Source organism: Pantherophis guttatus, chromosome 7 (assembly GCF_059756535.1).
Source record: "Pantherophis guttatus breed Tessera chromosome 7, ASM5975653v1, whole genome shotgun sequence".
NCBI classification, from domain to species: domain Eukaryota; kingdom Metazoa; phylum Chordata; class Lepidosauria; order Squamata; family Colubridae; genus Pantherophis; species Pantherophis guttatus.
This window is the reverse complement of record NC_142069.1, coordinates 11,820,236-11,842,496: the sequence shown is the minus strand read 5'-3', so window position 1 is coordinate 11,842,496 and position 22,261 is coordinate 11,820,236. Positions and strand designations below refer to the sequence as shown.

At 37.5% G+C, this 22,261-nt stretch overlaps 1 protein-coding gene across 4 annotated transcripts in view; it reads left to right on the top strand.

The window, feature by feature from the left end:
- The window catches only part of AEBP2 (AE binding protein 2), a 45,110-nt gene that overhangs the window by 3,373 nt on the left and 19,476 nt on the right, over positions 1-22,261 (top strand). For 2 of the 4 annotated variants that reach the window (XM_034442616.3, XM_034442615.3), the window contains exons 2-5: positions 11,121-11,328; positions 15,034-15,141; positions 16,989-17,175; positions 18,672-18,740. In XM_034442616.3, the coding sequence (XP_034298507.3) occupies positions 11,121-11,328; positions 15,034-15,141; positions 16,989-17,175; positions 18,672-18,740 (572 nt within the window). The remainder of the gene's footprint in view (positions 1-11,120; positions 11,329-15,033; positions 15,142-16,988; positions 17,176-18,671; positions 18,741-22,261) is intronic. The other 2 variants (XM_060689034.2, XM_034442617.3) reach the window with 1 other exon arrangement.

Below are 22,261 nucleotides of genomic sequence, written 5' to 3'. Positions count from 1 at the left end.
AATGTTGGAGAAATCAACATGGCAATAGAGTAAAGACTGGTTTGGATCATTTGAATAGGACATTTTCTCTGAAATGATTGTTCTTACCATGTCCCTTTGTCTCAGGAACCACCTTGAATTTTTGGTTTGACTTATATATTTTCTTACAAGATACAAACAAATTAAAAAAATGCAGAACTGAGTCCGAAATGACTATGACTTGCCAGTCTCATTTATTTAAAAAAAAAAACAACACCCCAATTTCTTTGGTTTGTGACCAAGATGGGATAGAAACTTTAATCTAAATATTAATACTTGGAAATCAGAATGGCAGAACTGTGATAGGAGCTTTTCCTCTTAATTTTCTTTATGCAAAATTTAGCTTCAATTTAGCTTTCAAACCTTAAATTCAGGTTTCACAAGATGCAACCAGAATAGGAGACAGCTTTTTATGCCCATCCCAACTCTTAGGTAGTTATAAAAGGCATTAGCTATATGTAAACAGGAGTGTCATTCTCCTGATCCTAATTATCTTCTGTGTTAATGACCTGAACAGATCCTTTCAGTGAAATTTCAGCACTTTTTCAAGTAAAGGAAAATAAAATTCAAAAGGTCAGGAGTTGAGATTGTGACAGGAATTATTTCAAATATGCCAGTACAATTCATTTAAAGTGATTTCCGAGATACTAGAGCCTCTGTTGAGAATTAGTGCCACAGCTTTCTGTAATGATGGACATGGATGCACACAATAATGGTTTGTTCAGAGTTTTTTTTAAACATGATCAAGATTGTTTTTATCAAGAAAAATCACATCTTCAATATATCCTAATGCTGTGTAAGGTCATGATTATTTATGTGAAGCAAATGTATTCCAGTGTCTGTGCTAATCAGTCCTTTATAAACAAGTTAGTTAAAAGATGGAAGGTTATTATACACTTAGAGAAGCGTTTCACAGTTGTAGATCAGTTTAATCAGACACGGCACTTGAATTTGACAGATCGGACATTTTATTTTCTCTGCTTATAGTAAAAATATAGAATATACTTCTTTGAGGTATAATGACTTTAGCAAAGGATTAAACTAATTCATGGAAGATTTAGAGGGCTGGAATCAGTTTTCTACAAAAAGGATTTCTGATCATGCAAGAGAATCTCTCCCATCCCCCCCCCTTAAAAAACAAACAAAAAACCTCTGCTCAAGAGAATTCTCCAGGCTATCAGCAGAGATTTTGGAGAAGTTGGCAGATGGACGCCATTGGTTATAATAGCTGTCAATTGTGATTACCTCCAGGGTCAGCCAGCATGCTGCCAAATACCAGGTGCCAGAGAATGAGCGTGGAAGAAGATTGTGGGTAGAATTTCCTATTTGGAACAGGGGGTTGGACTGTTCTTGTTTGCAAACTTGCAATAATCATAGCATTATATGACTTTCTTTTAAATGTTAATGAATCATTGATCTGCAGTAAGAGAAAAGTTTGAGAGTGATGAATATTTGCCATATAAGAACAGATGGGGGGAGGAAGCTCTTTTGATGTTACGTTACCTTCAGGAAGTATTCCTACACGCTCCCTAAAAAGTAAAAAAAGTAAAAAAAATATTTAACAATATAGGATAAAAAAGATTCCCCTAGTTGTATTTAAAAAAAACCCACAGCTACTTTAATATATAGAGGACTGTTTTGATATTTGTATTTGCATTGGTTTGCAATTCCTGAATAGGGGAAGAATAGAATGATTGCTTTTGAGTTTTTGAGTTCTAAGAGTTACATAGGGTGACGCTTCTGAAGCATTGAATGTTCTAACAAAATCAAGATTTAATTGCTCGAGATTTAAATAGTTTAGTTATGTATCATACTCATCAAAGACACACAAGGAGATTGTATGGGAAGGATTATGGAGCCGTCCGCACTGGAGCTTTGGACTAGAAACTACCAAGTTGGCTTGGAAGTCTTATAAATTCTCCAAGATCAGGTGGATGACACCTGTTGTATCACTGAAGTCCTTGATGTGCTAATTGTAGGAAGCACTGGGCCCATGAATACTGTGCATTTTAGTAGTCTGATTACTTGCATATTTTTTAAAAATGTAAAAAGGATTGTAATGTTTTACATTCTCTAAAACATTTCAGCTTCATTCCTCCGAACATAATGCCTAACCTTTCATTCTGAAGTGAAAAGGATAAACAGATGCACAAAAAATGTATAGGCACCCTTGGTCAAATTGTATGTTTCAATGAGGCATCTACATAATTCAAAGTTAAGCATAACATTTTCGAATTTGAATGTCTATCTAATATTTATATACAGATTCAAGATAAGAAAACCAGGAATATGACAGGTGCAAAAGTTTGATCACTCTTTTCTATGTATATGTTCTTTTGGCAAAAATGACAGCAGCATTTTCTTTAGCTACCTATGTGATTCCTAATGTTGGTTTTGGAATGTTTACCCGCCTTTGCTTGCAGTCTTTAGTTTTAAATTGGATTATTGATCGGAAGTTCTCAAACAGGCAGCACATACAAGGACTCTTAAGAATGACCTTATTGTATTTCAGCAACTCTGCATCTTAATAAATTTATCACTTATTTCTTATTGCTCTACTGTAGGCAATAGTGCTTCACATACAAGTCAGTCCTATGTTGGATACAACATGATGCTTCAGTTGTGAGCTGGCTTTGAAGGTTTCTTCACGCTGTTTTAATTAAATAACAGCTTTTTAATTAAGAGAGTAGAATATTGAAGGCAGTAAGATCTCGTTCCAATATTTATTTAGGTAATGATAAATTTTACTTTTTCATCTATGGTAGTGTTGTATTTTGGGCAGGGGTTCTACTTACTTTTACTACCAGTTTGCAACGGGGTCACGCTTACTTCGTTCGCGTGCATGCAGATCACCAGTGACAACATCCAGGGCGGTGGGCGGGGCCTCCCACCGGTTTTACTATTGGTGTTGAGCGTCAAGTACCCCTCGACACACAGCGCCATCGCGCCAGCGGAGCATCCACAGCGAGGGGACTGGCGACAACTGACTCGAATGACCCACGACATGGCACGGTGGAGGGGGGGTTGTTGCACCTAGGCTACACGGTGATATTTGGTGGTGGACGGTACACGGAGGGGAGGGGCTTGATGGTTAATCGTTAGCTGATGGGAGGATGGCGTTATGACCTCGCAGTCAGGGAGAGCGCCTGAGGGTGACATCATCAGTCCGCACGAATGCAGGGAATAAGGCGAGTGGCAACTCTAAACTGCAAACAGCTGTGAGGGATAATGGGCGGAGAGCGTTATTACATGCAATTATACACCCTATAAAGCCCCTCAAGAGTTGCATACGCCTGTCTCCGACTTTATTCCATATAGGACTTTGGCACCTACTGTTAGCCGCCGTGTAAGCTCAATTAAACTTGGTTTGGCGCTCTTTGTGTGCGTGTAGTACTTTGCCCGGCGAAGCACAGGTGTCCCAGAGGGGCTGACAACCAGTTCTTGCGAACCAGTCCGAACGAGGAGCAATCCACCACTGATTTTGGGGTACCCTTTACTAATACTGTGGTTGATTGTTAGATTCGCACTTTATTTATATGTGATTCATTCAGTTACCCTAACTGTCAAATGAATAAAAATCCATTGGTGGGATTCACACAGTGGGTTAGCTAGTTGTAGCTCAGTGTTTTGGGCAAATGTGACCAGTATTTCCCCCTGGCCATTTTAACCAATCACATGACATCAATTCTGAGATTTCATTCCAGCTAACTTGAAACTCCTTTGATAGATTCTTACAGTTTTATTAAGCTTGACTGTATGTGCTTGAGTAGTTTGTGGTTAATAAGGTTAATGTTGGCTTTCCTGAAAGTTGTTTTGTCTACAGTGTTGTAGATAACTAAATTGCATAATTGTTGTTTAAAGTGCATGATTGAAAATTCAGTGAACTCTTTTGGCAGAATCATTGAAGGGTAGACCTAATGCAGCTGAATAGTACTGTAGTTTTTATGGGGCTCCAGGGCTCAGCTAAAATAGTCTTTATTCCATTTCTTTTGCTCTTTGTGAAAATGTGTACCTCACTGCACATTTTATTGCCTCCTTGAAACGTCATCTGTTTTTCATTCAAGGCCTGGATTTTCAAGTAGCGTTTTCCATATGTTCTTTATAAACACTCTACTCCCCAGCTATAAAACGAATAACAGATTTTCCTGGTCTGTTGAGCTGAAGAAAATAGTATAAAGTTCTACCTATGCTTAATTTCAGTTAAAGAATTCTGGAGTAACATGATTACAAACCAGGGGAACCATGCAAATTTTAAGAGTTCACTGTAGTATGCTCTGAATGTCATTTCAAGTGCCTTAGAGCCTTGGGAATCAGTCTTTGAAGAGATGCTTCTTTGAGGGCATTATCTTACAATTGCTCGTTTCCTTCTGAGAAGTTTAGTTTAAGATAGTGACATCAAGATGCCTTGGTTTGTAGCCTGCACTATTCTACAAGTTATTGTCTTGTATGTAAACTAGTGGGGAATCTTCTGAAGTTTTGCTAACGTTGTGAAAAAAGTGTATAAATGATGTATTTGTTTCTGTGGGAAGTTGCTGGATTCTTGGTTCAGGGGTAATAAGAGGATAATAAATTGAAGTTTGCTCCAGTTGGGGTACAGTTGCATTTGGTTGGGTGAAGGTTTGCTTCTTTTAATACAGATTTTAGCTGCTTTTTTGGGGGAAAGGATTATCACCCCCAACAAAAGCATTCATGATTTATGAGTTCTACTTCCAGTTATATGGTTTAATTGCAACTCTGGTATTTCTTCCGGCTATGCTGAAAGTAAAATTATTTAGTGGACTCCACAGAAGACTGCCTTTAAAACAATTTCAGAAACTTCAGATGCTCAAGGATCTCACAATGAAAATTGGTTTTCTCATGACCACCAGTTGGATTATAGATAGTCCTCGATTTACGACCACAACTGAGACCAAGATTTCCATTCCATTCCAAGGCAGTTAAGTGAGTTTTGCCCCATTTTACAACCTTTTGTCACAGATGTTAAGCACATCGCTGTAGTTGTTAAGTGAATCAGGCGGTTATTAAATCTGGCTTCCCCCATTCTTTGCTTGTTGGAAGCTAGCTGGGAGCTCTCCCAACTCTAGTATAAATGGTGATCATATGAACCTGGGATAATGCAGATCCCTAAATACATGCTTGTTGCCAAACGCCCACATTGGGGAAATGTTGCAATGGTCGGAAGGGTGAAAAACCATCATAAGTCACTTTTTTCAGTGCTGTTGTAACTTCAAACAGTCACTAAATGAATGGTTGGAAGGCAAAGACTACCTGTACTGCAGCCTATTCCACATGAACAGGAGACTGTTGTTTCTCCGTGTCATAAAATATATATGGGTATATGCATAATTTTGTATTTATTTATTTTGTCATGTTTATGTAGTGTGTATTGGAGCTGTATGCAATGAAATTTCATTTTAATGTGTATTTATTTATTTATTTATTTATTTATTTATTTATTTATAAATTTGTATACCGCCCTTCTCCCTGAGGACTCAGGGCGGTGAACAGCCAAGTAAAAGCATAAACTACAAACATTAAAATACAATTAAAAAGATATACATAAATTTGGCCCCATGATTAAAAACTAACAATTAAAAACATTTTAAAAAGTGTTAGGCCAGCCTGGCTTGCTGGAAAAAGAAGGTTTTAAGGGCACGGCGGAAGGCACCGAGGTCTTGGATTCTCCTTATCTCTGGGGGCAGCTGATTCCAGAGGGTAGGTGCCCCCACAGAGAAGGCCCTCCCCCTGGGGGTCACCAGCCTACATTGTTTGGCTGATGGCACCCCGAGGAGGCCCTCTCTGTGGGAGCGCACAGGTCGGTGGGAGGCCGTCGGTAGCAGCAGGCGGTCTCGAAGATAACTATTTTTTTTTGTTGTCGGGTGCAATTAATCTATAAAGGTCTGTATGTCTTGGTGCCTAGGAACTTTTAGGACTTTCTCTTTAATCTGGAACTAACCAATATTAATCTCTTAAGAAAAAATAATCACTTGTGATACGGCATTTTCATAAAGTCAAGAAGACTAGGGCCAGAAAGAGATGTGTCTCTAACATAACTCCCATGGAGCAGCCTTCTCTTGCAAATTGGGCTTGCTCTGACAGAAACAGGATACAATAATTGATGTAATGGTGATTTTAAAAAAATAAACAAAAAAACTTCAGAACACTAATTCTTTTGATTCAAATTGTTCATATGGTAAATGTTTCTTCACCATGGACATTTTATGCTTTATGTGTATTACGGAGAGTTTGATGATTTTTATAGGTTAGAAATCTATTAACATAGATTTCTAGCGTTTTCATAGGCATCTGGATTATATTAACATATGCTCATTTCAATACATCTGCGTATTTCCTATTATAGTTAAAAATGTTGGATATAATTTATAGCTGGTGTTAGCTAAATGGCTTGTTACTAAAATCTACCATCTATATTCTGAGATTTGATAGAGATGCCCCTCTGTGCATTTTAAAAGAAAAATATTTATTACTCAGATTATATGGTTTTTTTTTTCATTCTCAGGATGGCATTTTATTTAGTTATTTGGGTTTTTTTTAAAAAAATTTTTAGCAGTCTTAATTACTAAAGGTAGGAATATAAATTATTCCAAGAAACTTTCATTTTTCCTAGATTTCTGGAAAATAGATTTGTCTATAGGATTTTTTTTTTTTTTTGGACAAGTTAACAGACTTCTTCCTTTTTTGACAGTTTATGAGAAACTTCCAGCATGGTGAATTATGTGTACGTATAAAGATCTTGGATTTATTGCTTTCTAGTGGCTTACAAATCAATTTTTTAGCTTCCATGTTAGAATTAATGGAGCAAGTGTTAAGAGGAAACCTTTAAAAACATTTTATAATTTCATGTTTACTTTTCAAAATTAAAAACCTATTTGTCATGCAGCAATGAAAACCCAGTTACATCTGCTGAAAGACAAGCTTATTTTATGATTCCTAATCCTGGTTCCCTAAAACAGGGGTCTCCAAATCTGGCAACTTTAAAAGACTTATGGCTGAGGAATTCTGGGAGATGAAGTCCACAAGTTTTGAAGTTTGGTGACCCCTGCTCTAGAATTAGCAGCATATGAGCTGAGTCATGAATTGTGGAATTCATGACTCAGGTTTGCATGCTGTGTTGTGTAAATTAGTGTAAGGTTTGTATCTCTGAAATATGTTTCTATTGATTGTGTTGTATGTATGTATGATATACTGAATTCCATAACCATTGATGTAATTGCTAATCCTTGGGGACTAAATTGTTCCTGAAGGACAGTAGCCTTCATCAAACTCTTTAGGGCACATTTATACATTGTTTAAATCATCTCTATGTTGTGTAACCAATCTTAGCCATTGGCTGCCAAAATTATTTTCTGTATATTCTGCTTAATTTGCTGTGATGTTTTTATTGAAGTGGATTTCTGGACTATTCATTAAATTTGCTAAAAGAAATTTTCAGCAGTAATGATGAAAGTGACTCCCTAGCCTAGGAGGACAGAAAAGCATATCTGGAGCAGAGTACATTTATTGTGTTGTCTTTTAACATAAAAGAATTGCAATAGTCTTATTTCAAGCATTTAAAGAAAACACGGCACAATACAAAAATGCAAACCTAAAACTGTTGGGAACTCCCCCTGAAAGTTTCCAGGTTTAGATAAACACGCATTAGGAAAATGGAAAATGGGGATCAAGGAAGACAGAAGACAGTGGAGATATGAGCACATGCATGTTTAAATGGAAATAGGTGCATACTAGTTTATAAGATACTTTATAAGGCGAGAAAGATACCATTAATAATTACGCAGTGCTTGTAGAATTTTTCATCTTTTTTAGCCATTTGTTGTAAACTGAATATTGGATGAAGTTCAAAGACAGCTTTCTTGATATGAATCGATTAAATGTATTTTTGCTTTTGCCCTTTGCTAAAAAAAAAAGGTGAATACGTGAAGGGGGAACTAATTCTGAATTCACAACAAAATGACGATACGTGCGATAATCAAGATGGCTATGTTCTGTTGGAACAAAGCCTGAAGTACCTCGGAGAGTTTCCAGCTTCAAAACAAATCTCTTGGAACATGCACATTTTTTTTCAAGCGGAGAATACTTGAAAAGGCCTGTTCCAGGAGCAAAATGGCATATTTCAGGTTTGCTTTCTTTGACTGGAAAACTTGAGATGCTGCCACTCAGACAGCCAACTTTTGTTCTGAAGTTGGAATGCAGAAATTCGTTTTCAGCTTGACATGCTTGTACATCCCACAGCTTTTGGGGGAGGTGCATTCACAAAGATCAATTTGGCAAGCAAGAATGTTCATTAGCAGATGGATTAGTTGTTAGGCAGACAATCCTGACCAAGGTTTTTTTTCCCCCCAACTAGTTGAGAGAAGCTCAATTTGCATTTTGCTTCCACTGCAGCCGTCTTAACCCCAAATCTTGCTTCTGAAATGATGGGAAAGTTTGCATTGGCATGGAATATAATAGGAATATGCAACAAGAAGGCTAACCTGACATAAATATGAGAATCTTTTGGGGACTAGAAGTGAAGTGGCAATTTTGGCTCAAAACTACCGTGTTCATTCTGCAAAGACATTGATGTTTTTCTTTGCAGCTGATTTATTACTGCACCGCACACATGTGTCTCAGATGTGTTCAGCATGGTATTTTGAACTGATGTCCTAATCAAAGAAAAGTGCATTTGGAAATCTTTTAAACCTGTCTACGTTCTGAGCCTCTGATCTGACAAATGCTATTTCCTTCATTATTGCTTCCATATCGGTTTAAGTTATAGTAAAATATTTTATGGCTGAATGTTTCTTATTACAAGTTTTGATAGAGAATGTAAACTTCTATTTCCAGAGTATAAGATTCAGAGCTAGATGTAAAGGAAAATTATGTGCTTTTGAGAATTTACAGTCTGGTAGTTCTTTCAGAACACCAAAAATGAAAGGAGGTTGCAGTAACTTCTCATTAGTCCTCCATTTTAGTAGCCATCATATCATTGTGTATAAGATCTTCTCAGATATTAACTTTGTTAAGAATTAGAAAATCTTGACAGTCACTCCAAGGTCACCTAGCACTTTTTGCTGAGTGATGAGAATTTAGCTTCCTGTCTTACCTTATTGAGTAATTACCAAAACATTGGCTGAGGCTAGTATTCTTCAGATGTGCTGCACAAATTCCAGGAATAATTTCTAAGATTGTAAATTGGAAAGCCCCATCAAGTAATAACAGGATTGGGCCCTGGTTAATACTTTGATGTGAGACCTCCAGAAAATACACCAGGGCTGTAGCCTAGACTGGAAATCCCAACCCCACATACCCCAATAGACACGCGTGCATATATGTTTATGAGATGCATGAAGAGGCAGTGGCAAAATACTCTAAATTGTTGCCAAGAACACTACCCAGATATTTCCATGAAGCCATAAGCAATCAAGCTCAACTCAAAAGAAACCTTGACATTGTTAAAATTGAATGTGATTTCTGTGGTCTTTGAAGTTTCGTAAAGAAACATTTGAAGATCATAAAGGTTCAGCTAAAAGAAGGGCTTAAGAGATGTTAAAGGAAAAATTGATTTTTACAAAAGATACGATACATCTCATACTGATAAAACAGACAGCTAGTAATTATGATTAATACACAACTTTCTATTTCACTTACAGTTTTACTAAAAAGGTAATGCATATATTTCAAGAATTAATGATTTCTTTTCCAGAATTAGAATAGCAAGATCATAAGGATATTTTTTTTAAAAAAAGTATTAAAAATTGGGCATTGCAAATGAAATAGTACTGTCTTTAACATCATTAAATCCAGTAGAAGACCAAGAGTGCAATCTAGAGCCATTATGGTGCTGTGGTTAGAATGCAGTATTACAGGCTAATTCTGCCGACTGTCAGCAGTTTGATTCTGAGTAGGTAAAATGAGGACCTAGATTGTTGGGGCAATATACTGACACTGTAAACTGCGTAGAGAGGGCTGTAGAGCACTATGAAGCAGTATATAATAAGTATTATTGCTATTGCTATCCAGTATAAAATAAATAGCATCAGTGTATATCTCCACTTCTGTTGAAGTGGACAGTTTATTCCATCAAAGAATGGAAGTCCATTGGGACATCTACATCTCTTATTTTAGAATCCTTGTTTCAGTTGAATGATGCTTCAACTTTGAACCTTAGCATATCTTTTAATAATTTAAGTCAAGATAGAGAAAACCTCACTCTTTCAACATTTCTGGGTGTCTATCACTCCCCTATGTGTTCCCAATGTTGGAAGCATTTTAATTCAGAAGCACTTCTATTATTCCTCAAGTTTACATGTTCCTGGAGAGTTTTGAGTAGCTTCATTGGCTTTTTGCTACTGTAAGGCTTTTAGCTACAGAGATCTGTAAGGTCGTTTGTTACTTTATTCTGTCTTTAGGTCTTTGGAGCATGTGATTAACTTGCTGGACCAGGCCAGCTATAAAATGTTCATATAGAAGCTTGGTAAGGTTTTCCCACACGCACTTCTGTAATTTTTTGATGGATTGTAAAAGGCTACTGAGAAAAATTGGTCATTATGAGGTAAAAGTGTAGATTTTAAAGGTAAATTAAACCCTACTTGTATAGAGTAAACACTAACATAGATTGAATAGGAATGAAGCATAATAATACTATCTTGTCTACTTACTTTAGGAATTGTTCAGTTTCATTGGCACCTAAGAATTTAAATAATCTTCTAGACCAGTTAAAGGCCCCAAGAGAGAGTTGCTGCTTCCTTTAAACATAACATCAGTATAATTGATTCATAAATATTTATTTTGTAAAGTTTGTCAGTAATATTAAAATTCTGTGCCTCTTTTTGGAGGAGTGCATTGGAGAGCCATATAGTTTTCTTGGCAACTTTTTTTGCCCCTTCCTTCTTCCTAGGGCTCAGAGAGAGCAAGTGGCTCAAGTCATCCAACTGTGACATCATGCCTAAAGCAGGACTAGAATTTATGATCGTCTGGTTTTTTAGCCTGGTGGCTTTGAACACTCTGGTTGGACAAGATATAAATGTATTTAACCACGTATTTGATGAAATTGTCCCTCTGTTGAAAGTATATTAATTATTTTTCCCCTCTTCTTGCAGCATAAGCAGTACCATAATGGATGTAGACAGTACAATTTCCAGTGGACGATCAACTCCAGTCATGATGAATGGACAGGGAGTGACGACTTCATCTGCAAAAAGTATTGCTTATAATTGCTGCTGGGACCAGTGCCACTCTTGCTTCAACTCTAGTCCGGATCTAGCAGATCACATTCGGTCCATACATGTAGATGGTCAGCGAGGAGGGGTTGGTGTTTTTTTTTTTTATTGTCTTTTCTAACATCTGTGTGTTAAACCAAAAACTAAACAAATTTAATGGGAAAAGATACGGTGTTGCAATGTATACGTTTAAAACCAATCAAAAAAGCTTAAAACTGTTACAACGAAGTTATTTCAAGAGTGGGAACTAAAGTAGATTTGAAATGCGAATTATAAGGAATACTGAATGATGGGACAATGATACCCCATGAAAGAATGTATTGTACTATATGTATGATTTACTATCATAGGCAAACGTGAGCTGAAGAGGAAGAAAAGGTGAACAATAGGTGGAACAGGTGAAAATATGGAGACAGATACAGTTCTTAATTTAGTAGAATATTGGGAAATACATGGTAGTCCTAAAGATTTGATAGAAAAAATAGGCTTTGAGCTAATGCCAAATAAAAAGCAAAGCCAAAACAAACATTTAGTGCACGTTTCCAAATAGAAGAGCAGGAGCTGTCAGATAGATTTAGTGGTAAAATAAGATGAATAAAGATTAGAGAGATGAATTCATCTGCCTATGAGAGTGGATGTTAGTAAGTGATTCACTTAACTGTGGTGAGAAGTATTGTAAAATGGGGCAAAACTCACTTAACAATCTCGCTAACCAACAGAAATTTTGGGCTCAATTACCTGTACTTTTTGTTTTTGAAGTAATTGGTTTGAAGGAGTAAGTTGAAGTTTTGAAGTAAATTGGTTTTGGAGGAGTTGGAAAATTGGGGAAGAAGGAATGAGTTATGAAGAAGATGGTCTAATCTACTGATGATTTTCCAGATCCTATCCTTAAGTCAGTGAAAAAACACTGTGTATCACATTTTTGAGGTCTTACCCAATATAGTGTTACATCAAACTTCGTCTAGGTCCAAATTTTGCACTTACTTTTGAATTACTTGGTTACTCAAATCAAGTGAAATTCTAAAAAGATGTAATAGATGTCTATTAGTCAGGGGCTTCATTTGATACATTTCAGATTTAAATTGCTAATATTATTATTACTGTGTGTTTTCTGTAAGTTAGGATAGAATTGGCATCCTGGTATTTTTTCCCCTCTAATTTATAATTGCGATAAATTTTTTCATGGGAAATGCACATTATATATCAATTTGAGTGTCTTGATTCTTTCAAAACAGCCAGAATTATGACTAGGATCGTAACGATGGCCTTCAACTTGTTAAGAGGGGGAACAAGTCACACTTGCCTGTAATTTATGAGGAGCTGCTTTGGTTTGTTGGAGCAACAGCTACTAAGCGATAATGTTCATTCCAAAGCAAATTAAAATTCTTTACAGTTTTGGCGTATTACAGCCAAAACCATACGGCCATGCCAAGTACTGTCCTAGGAGCAAGCGGTGGGAATGTGCCTTTCCTGCCATTCCCTCTTCGTCCTTGTTTGACTTAGCAAATAATCTCATGTGTACCCTTTCTGATCATTGTTTTTAAAGGCGTAAAGATGCTGCCTTTGGGGGTGTTTCAAATGGAATTCTTGCCCGGGTTAACTGTCGCACGCTGTCTCCAAAATAGACTCTGTTGGCCCTGGTTGGATTTGAAATTGAAACAAGCTCATACGGTTGAATTAAATGAAATAATAGTTTAAAACTCAGATCAACTACTGTAGAATTGATCCAGAATCTGTTGGCGGTGACCAGATTGCATGCTCTGGATTCCATCAGTTAAGCAGTATTGCAGTATAGGATTTAGGAAGCAGGCTCCCCACTTGGAAGATCAGACCAAGAAATTTAACTACTTAGGAGGGAAAGGTAAAATTACTTCATTACTTAGCACCAGTGAAGCTAAGTGAAGCTAAAACCAATTTCATTGTATACATGATGTGCAATGACAATAAAGGCTATACTATACTTTTATTGAAATTAGCTATAAGAGGAGAACCTTGCAAGGCTGATTATGCTATACCTCTTCTTCCTTCTTATAGTTCATTGAATTTAGGAGTTGTCTGTCTGAGCTACTTCTGAATAGCATCTGGATCTTCTAGACTAATGACGGCTCTACCTGAATGATAAAAGTTTATCTAATTAATGGAACTATTACAGTTTCATTAGCTGCCTATAGAGGTAGTCCTTGACTTGCAACCATTCACTTAGTGACTGTTTACTGTTTTAACATTTTATTGAATTATAAAATGTTGTAAAATACAAAAGTAAGTAGAAAAGCAGTGGGGAGGAAAAGGGAGGAGAGAAACGAGGAAGGATAAGAAAAGAAAAAGAAACATTGACTTGTGACTCTCTATTGCTGTAAAATAAGGCATTAACATCAAGTCACAACCTTTTGCTTTTTCATAATCACATGAACAAGCCATTTCTGTAAAGATCTATCAATCTACTCGGTAAAACCCAAAATCGAAGTTTCATTCTTTTCCACTTCAAGAACGAAGTTCAGAAGCGGTCTCCATGTGGAAACCAAAGTACTTACGTTCTTTTCTTTAATCAAAGTGTTCAATTTTGCCATTTCAGCCAGCTCCAACTTCTGCAACCATTTGTCCATAGTAGCAATCGAAGTGTCCTCCTATTTTTGTGCATACAATAGTCTTGCTGATGCCAACATATACGGTAACAAAGTTTTTTCTCCAGTTCTTTTTCCATTAGGCCCAAAAGGAAAAGTTCTGGTTTTCATTTAGTGACTGTTTGAAGTTACAATAACACTGAAAAAGGTGATTTATGACCACTTTCCCCACTGTTGCAGCATCCCCATAGTCAGGTGATCAAAATTCAGGCGCTTAGCAACTGCCATGTTTTTATGACAATTGCGGTGTCTTGGGGTCATGTGATTGCCTTTTGTAACCTTCCCAGCCAGCTTCAGACAAGCAAAGTAAATAGAGGAAGCCAGATTCACTTAACAACTGTGGAAAATGGGTCATAAAATGGGACTCAACAACTGTCTTGTTTAGCAACAGAAATTTTGGGCTCCTTTGAGGGTGTAGGTCAAGGATTACCTGTAACTGCATTCTTACACCATTATAACATGGGATTGGATTCTAACATGTAAGTCGAACTGAAATGCAGAATTCATCGGTTTCATCAATGCAAAAATATTTTGCTATGCTGAACTACTACAAAAGTTTTTTCAGTGATTGTTAACTCATGTCTAATCTATTTTCTACATTCTGGAATATGTGGAGTTGGAAAAGTGACAAAAGAGACACTTCTGATGACCAACTGATGGGAGCCACCTACAGCTCCACAGCTATTAAGATAACAGCTTCCTGCGGTTTCTGTGATAGGTTAACGAGGCCGATACTAGAGAAAAAACTCAAAAAGTCCCTAAATTCTTCAAAGTGTCTAGGATACATGAAATGCCAAGTGAGATCACCATTTGGACAGTGCCCAAGTAACTTTGCCCACAGGTGGCAAACGGGGGACGTTGGCACAATTTTCTAGGGAAAGAGAGAAATATTTTGGTTAGGTTCTTAAATAATCATGAATCCATCCATCCTTGCTGAATTTATTTAACATTTCAAGTGGTCCTCTTAGATTGATAACTTCACAAAACTAAGTTAGCTATTTCAGCTGTATATTCATTGTGTGATGATTCTTGGCAATTATTGTTTCTTCTCTGTGAATTTAGAAGCACCTTTTCATGTATTTTCGGGTAATTAATTGAGTTAAAATAATATCTTGAATGTTAAAATTATGTGTAAACCGAGCTTCCGCCTAATTTATGTTTTCTCTTACTAGGTATTTGTTTGCTTATGGAAAGGCTGCAAAGTGTATAACACACCATCAACAAGTCAGAGTTGGTTACAGCGGCATATGTTGACCCATAGTGGGGACAAACCTTTTAAAGTAGGTTATTTTCCAAGGCTTTTTAGCCTACCTTGTTTTCTTTTATCTTTGTAGTCAGTATTTATTAAAATATTTATGCATTTATCTGAAAGGAAGGCATTGTCCTTTCTCCCTGAAATAACTTGCCTTTAAAATATGACAATAGTCTGTCTAAGTTAACAGATTCAAAAAGGAATAAAAATACAATAGGACAAACTGATTAACTTGAAAAAAATTGGGAAACAAATAATACTTTAAGGTTGGTGCCTGCTTAATCACTCTGGAAAAGCTATTCCACAGTAAAGGATTTGTTTGTTTTTTGGCTTGGCTCATAATGAGTAGAAGAAATTTTGAGAAGCCCTCTCTATCACATATCTATAAAAGCAGGTTCATGCATTTGGAACATTAAACCAAAGGAGGCCTAGCACTTTGAATTGGGACTAGAAACAAATAGACAGTGGGTATAGTTCTCATAAGGGACGCAGTGGCTAAGACGCTGAGCTTGTCCATCGAAGGGTCAGCAGCTCAGCGGTTCGAATCCCTAGTGCCGCATAACGGGGTGAGCTTCCATTACTTGCCCCAGCTCCTGCCCACCTAGCAGTTCAGAATCATGCAAATGTGAGTAGATAGGTAGGACCACTTTGGTGGGAAGATAGCAGTGTTCTGTGAGCCTCAGCATATAGTCATGCTGGCCACATGACCATGGAAACATCTTCAGACAATGCTGGCTCCCTTGGCTATGAAATGAAGATAAGCACTGCCCCCTAGAGTCAGATACGAATGGGCAGGCTCCATGTCATTGGCATTTGATGTTCTCACAGAGCCATGTCTGTCAATGTGCCCATAGCCAGTCTATTCATCAGTGGAGGTTTCCCTATTTACAGAGAAAACTTCACACTTGGGAATTTCACAGTATAGATCCTTGTGACCAAATCATTAACCAAGCAGCCTTCATAGGTGGTGAACTAAACACAGGTGGATAAGAGAGAGAAATTATACTTTATTTCTTTATACACCTACTTTATTTTTGGCAGTTCACCAGAACCAAAATTATGGTTTTGGTGTTGATTTTGGAACATTTTGCTAATTTTGTTTATGCCTCTGCCCTATGAAAGGCTTTCTGTGCTGGGGAGAACTCACGTCCCACCTAAGTAAAAAATCCTGTAGATTTGATTAGTAGCAGTTTCAAATTATTAGATGACAGTTGAAAGAAAAACCTTAAGTGGAAGGCCATTTAGTACATTAACCAAGAGGACATTTGTGTTTTTGTACATGTCCTCTTGGTTAATGTTTCTGATGTTAGAGAGGAAAGGGTTGATTGGTTGGTAGACAGACAGACAGACAATTGCTTCCTGACAGCAGGAATTGTTGTCATAGAATATTACATCTATTTTAATCATCATATTTAAGGAAATGCAATACTTCAACTGACTTTTGCTAATCTTATTGACTTAATCTTATTGTTAGATTTGTTTCTGTAAGTGTAAGTATTCATTCACACAAACAAAAATCCATTAATATCTGCTATTAACTATGCAAAAAACCTTTTGCAGTTGGTAGAATTTCACATTGTTGGCTATGTTCTCACATCACCAGAACTGTGTTATTGCTCTAGTGTTCAGAAATCACTTTTGTCTACTGTCTTTTTTCTTGATTGCCTGCTGTGTTGCACTAAGAACAATGAAGGGAAGGTAATCTTTAATAATTGACGTCCTGTTTGAAGTGAGCCTTTCTCAATGTGTTGACTGGGATTGCTCAGTTCTTCTTTTCATAAAAGGATTATAGTGAAGCAAGACCACATCAGCTTATTCCTTCTGGGTTCAGTGATGGCCTCCCTGGGTACCTCTAACTTTTTTTTTTTTTTAAAGTGCGTTGTGGGAGGATGCAATGCTAGTTTTGCTTCCCAGAGTGGACTGGCTCGGCATGTACCAACACACTTCAGTCAGCAGAATTCTTCAAAAGTTACCAACCAGCCAAAGGCAAAAGAAGAGTCTCCTTCTAAAGCTGGAATGAACAAAAGAAAGAAGTTAAAGAACAAACGGAGGCGCTCCTTACGTAAGCCTTGTGCATGTTTTAGTTCTGTGATAAGCTTTATAACCCTGCGGTTGACCTTTATGGCTTGCTTGCTTGCTCTCAATAGCTTTTTGCCTCTTTACCACCCTCTTGCAGATCCTCTCATTAGTAGCTTTGAATTTAAGATCTGGCTCCATGGAAAAGTCAGAGAGAGCATTATACCTAGCATGAATGTACCTTCTTAACTTATCCTCAGCTCTGAAGTTGAAGGCTTCAGAATTATAGCAGGCAGAGGCTATGCCCGATAGGATTTCTTTACTGAACAGAATACTTAGGTCGTTGGCATTCAGAGGACAATGATTACTGTCATTTTTGTCATCCTCTCTGGAATCCTTTATTAGGCCAAGAAAAATCTCATGCTGTTAGTATTGCACCTGACAGTCAAAGTCCAAAGATGTGAATGGTTACTTGAAAAGTAGCATAAGGGGTCTGCAAGGAACTCTGCGTTCCCCAGCATCATTTTGGGTGATAATTTTGAAGGGTTGTACTAGACTACTCAGGAATCACATTGGGGGAGGGGGGAGATTGTGGTTTTGTAGTTACATTTTTGTAGACAATAATGAAAAATAGTTTTTGAAACAAGCTTAATATAACCCTATCAGAAGATAAAAAAAAAATCTCAGAAATCGAACTGAAATTTCATATTCAGACTGATGTTAATGTTTCAGTTTAGTTGAAATGATAGCTTTAAAATAGTATTTTCCAAGCTTGGCAACTTAAAGATGTGTGTATTTCAATTCCCAGCATGCTGGCTGGGGAATTCTGGGAGTTGACGTCCGCACATCTTCAAGTTGCCACGGTTGGGAAACCCTTCTCTAAAAGGATCTGTGTTAGCAAAAATTCTTGCTTGAACTGATTACTTAGCATAGAGTCCATATGATAGATCTGGACTGGAAAAACCTATTTCAGTTCTCATTCAGCCGTAGAATTCACAAATGACTGAACTGGTTGCTATCTCTGAGTTCAGTCTTACATTACAGATGGAAGTGAGGGATGTATTAATAAGTACAGTTGGAGGCTGTTTGTTTGGAAATGAGACTGTCCCGGCTAGCAAAGATTTGAATAGTATTTTTTGTTGTTAGAATTACCTACCTTTTCTCATGGCTGCCCTCCTAACAGATTCTTTGTGCTCAGACTCTAAAGAATCTTTTCCCCTTTGAACCCAGAGCACTTTCTGCCCTCCTGCTTTCTTCACTTTTGACAACTTGACAAGTCGTCCATCGTCAGCTGGGATGCTTCAAAGAGGGAAGCTCTCATAAGATAAGACCCATGAAAAAAATGGAGGGGGAATCTATATTGGCAAAATCCAGTTTTTTCAAGATGGACGTTAATGCTGCTATGGTCTTGAGTTCAAAAATGACATTTGCAGTTGCATAAGTGATAGCTGCACTGTATTGAATCAGACACTCATTTCACAAAACGTTTAAGGTTTTAGGATACTGGATATATAAAGGCCTTGACTCTGCTGTCCTCTATAGGGCTGGTGCCAGACTGTGCTGGGGAACTCTTAACCACTGACAAGAGAATAGGAGTGGTCACACGTCATGGTAAGCCAGAATTCTGACTCGCTGTGAAAGAGCAAGCGTTGCTCAATAGCTCCCACTTAGCTTCTGTTACCAGGACTAGCTAAGCAAACCAAGGAATGCTCTTTCTGAGGTTTGCTTATTGTGACATGCAAACTATTTAGCTTGTCTTTCCCAGGCAAGCCAGGATTAAAACAAACCATGGCTTATAAATCCCAACTGTTTCAGAGGGGGAAAAAAGTCAACCCTCCTACTTCCCACATTGCAATAAAATAATCATAGGAGTTTCCACAACGTCATGTTGGCTCTTGTTGATGATTCACATGTGTTGCTTTTTCTTGTGCATTTATTTATTACAAAAGAAAGGATATACATATTGGAGGATTTTATGGGCATCTTTTAACAGCCTCCAGGATATTTTTTAATATTCCAGATTATGTTTGGTTTTTTTTTTTCTTATACAGACTTCAAAACAAAGTCTTGTTCAAATTGCCTATTAATTTTATTTTTAAATAATTGCCTTTGGAGCCTATGTTGGGTTCAAAGATACTTTTTAGAAGGATGATGGCAATATATACACATATATACATATACAAATACACATACACATACATATATATGAAGTCATTTCACAACATTTCTAATGTTGCAAGCATTAAAACAACAATAGGCCAAACAACTAATATTTCTAGTAAAAAACAAAAATGCCATGATGCCCCCGTTCTATTTGATGAAATGAAAGTGTTATAATTTGGTTTTGAAAAACCAAGAGATTTCCCCTTGGGAAAAGAATTCCATAAAGTGGGGGCTACCATTGAAGCGATATGCTGCCTTGTCCACACCCATCTATCTCAAAAAGTGGAGGAACTCTGAAATCCTCTTATAATGATCAAACCAGGTAAGCAGATTCTATCCTAGAAAAGAATTGCCTGTGGATACTGTGCTGTGTCGAGCTTTGAAAGGTAACTTTCAGGTTTTTTTAATAGACTCGGAACCCTAATCAAAAAAGATTTTAAATATGTATTATTATGCACTAGTAGGAGTAGATTGCTAGCTCTATTTTGTACCATCTGTAGGTTCTAAGTCATAGGTCCGCAAACCCCCCCACCCCCGGGCCATGGCCCACTACCGGGCTGTGGCCTATTCGGAATTGGGCCGTGTGACTGACTGGCCGGAACAGGTGCTTGCGTGCAGCTCAATTTGCACAAGCAGTGGGCTGGTGGGCACTTGCGCACATGTGCCCCAGCCCACCACTCATGCAAGGGCTGTGTACTCATGCGCCAATCTACCACTCATGCAGCCCACTTCCTCCTCTTCTCCCCCCAGTGGGACTGCCAAGCCGCAAAGGTTGGGGACCACCATTCTAAGTAGTTTCCAATGGCAGCCCCATACATAGCATGTTGCAATAATCCAGTTGAGTGGTTAGAAAGATGTGGATTACTTACTAGGGCATCTGGGTCCACGTAGGGCCATAACTGGCTTGACACCTGAAGCTGGGCAATGGCCCACTTCCCTGCCCCATCCTGACAACAGTACTTCCTGCTGTTCAAAGATCAGTTCCTTCATTGGGAACAAACTCCATTCAGTATGACTACTGAGAACTATGTTATTTGGATAACCCATGGTCTATTGAAAAATAGCAGCTCTGTCTCAGAGGGACTCAATCTGAACTTACTCTATCCCATTCAGATCCTCCCAGGATGTAAGCACAGCATCTCCCCCTTGGCCTGGGGTGTCAGTATACAATTGGGTGTTATTTGCATAGCAGAGATACCGCATTATGGAGAGACAGGTAGCCTCCCACAGTGATTTTACATAGATATTAAATAGTATAAAGGAGAGTTCTGAGTAACCACACATAATAACCAAGGGCTTGAATGCTTCTCCTCCTTCATTTGTGATTGGTATCACCACTCTTGTAGGAGTAGAACCACCATCAAATACATTCTAATGTCTAATTCTTAATCCATGCAGGTGGGGCAGAAAGATGCAGGTTCAATGATAACAAATGCCACAACTCTCATATTTAGGTCCCAGAAAGGTCAGCCACCAGAGCAGCCAATGGCATTTCCCAGGCCAAGCCTGAATCCAGATAATTTGTTTCAGTTAAAAACTTTTGGATGGGCGAAGGATCCTGGTTGGTTTTAAGAGTTTATTTGGTATGACCACCCAACTTGTAAATTGATTGTGGGTGGCTTAAAATTGTAACAAAGTATGAAAGCAAAAGAAGTAAAAACATAGCAAACATCTGGAATTAAAGAAGAAAATAATAGAATACAAATGCACATTCCTAATTTCTGAGTATAGAATTGGATTTGCAATTCTTGGTATCTCAGTGGTATTCATCCTGCCTGCATGTCTGATAATTAATCAGAATTTTCATTATGAAAATTCTCCAGGACAGTAATAAAAAATAACATGTTTCAATCATGGAATGTGTCATTGAAAATAATGATAATCCTGCTGAATCTAAATTATGAACATTAGAGGTTCATGTGCTTCTGTGTTTCTAAACTGCCATGCTTGGCAGATATTGCATGGTTTTAAATCAAAATAATAAAGCATAAATAAGCTTTGGAATTGAAGCCGTAGAACGTAGAGCTGAATTATGCTCCTAGTTACATCTCCTGATTTAAACTATGATATTCTGGTAGCTTGACTTGATTCCACTAGTTTGGTTGAAAGTCACGTTTTGTCTTACAAACACTATTGTCTGGATTTGTAATAGTATATATGAAAAATGATTTCCAAGCCATAGGGACCATATTCATGCAACACATTAAGCTAAAGTCAAAAACATAGCTGAATCTGATACATAAACCCAAGTCGTTGCATGCTGTTTCATGAATGCATTTTCATTTCTCTGTGACTATAGTTTTAAGTATTGAATATATTGTTCAATTATGTGCCATCAAGTTGCCGTCAACTCTTATCATCTACATAGTGTTGTCCCCAATTCGGGTCTGAGCCTGGTGCCTAAGCCAATGATGGACGCCAGACACGAGGTGCAGATTTTCTGATTGCTTTTTATTGGAGTACTCCAAGGAAAAGGGCTCCTGGCCAAAATGCCAAGAACCAAGAACAAAGGATTAAATAAGCTTTATACATTTAAAAGAGAAGGCGGGACAAGGCGAGATAATAAGAAATATAATCTAATAAACATTTTAGTAATAATTCTACAATTTGTTCTATTGGTCTCTAGCTGTCCCTATTCCTTAGTCTTGGCTAGTGAATGCCTCAGGAGTTGTCTAATACAGATTTTATTGGCTGCAGGCCATCTCTATTCCTAATTTTTAGCTGAGGCCTGCAAGTTGTCTAACCCTTGTTACTTTTATCAGATTTCTAATTACCCAGAATTGTTACAAGATTTACACATGCATATTTCCTGTAGATAAGCATTCTTTGTTCTTGCCAGAGAGATCCCACAATTACAGGCTTCTTGATTTACTTTCAAGTGTGTACCATGACCTGGCTTTATTTTAACAGACAGTCCATCAATAGATTTTTTTTTTTTCATGACAAAAAACCCTGGTATTTCAGATCTT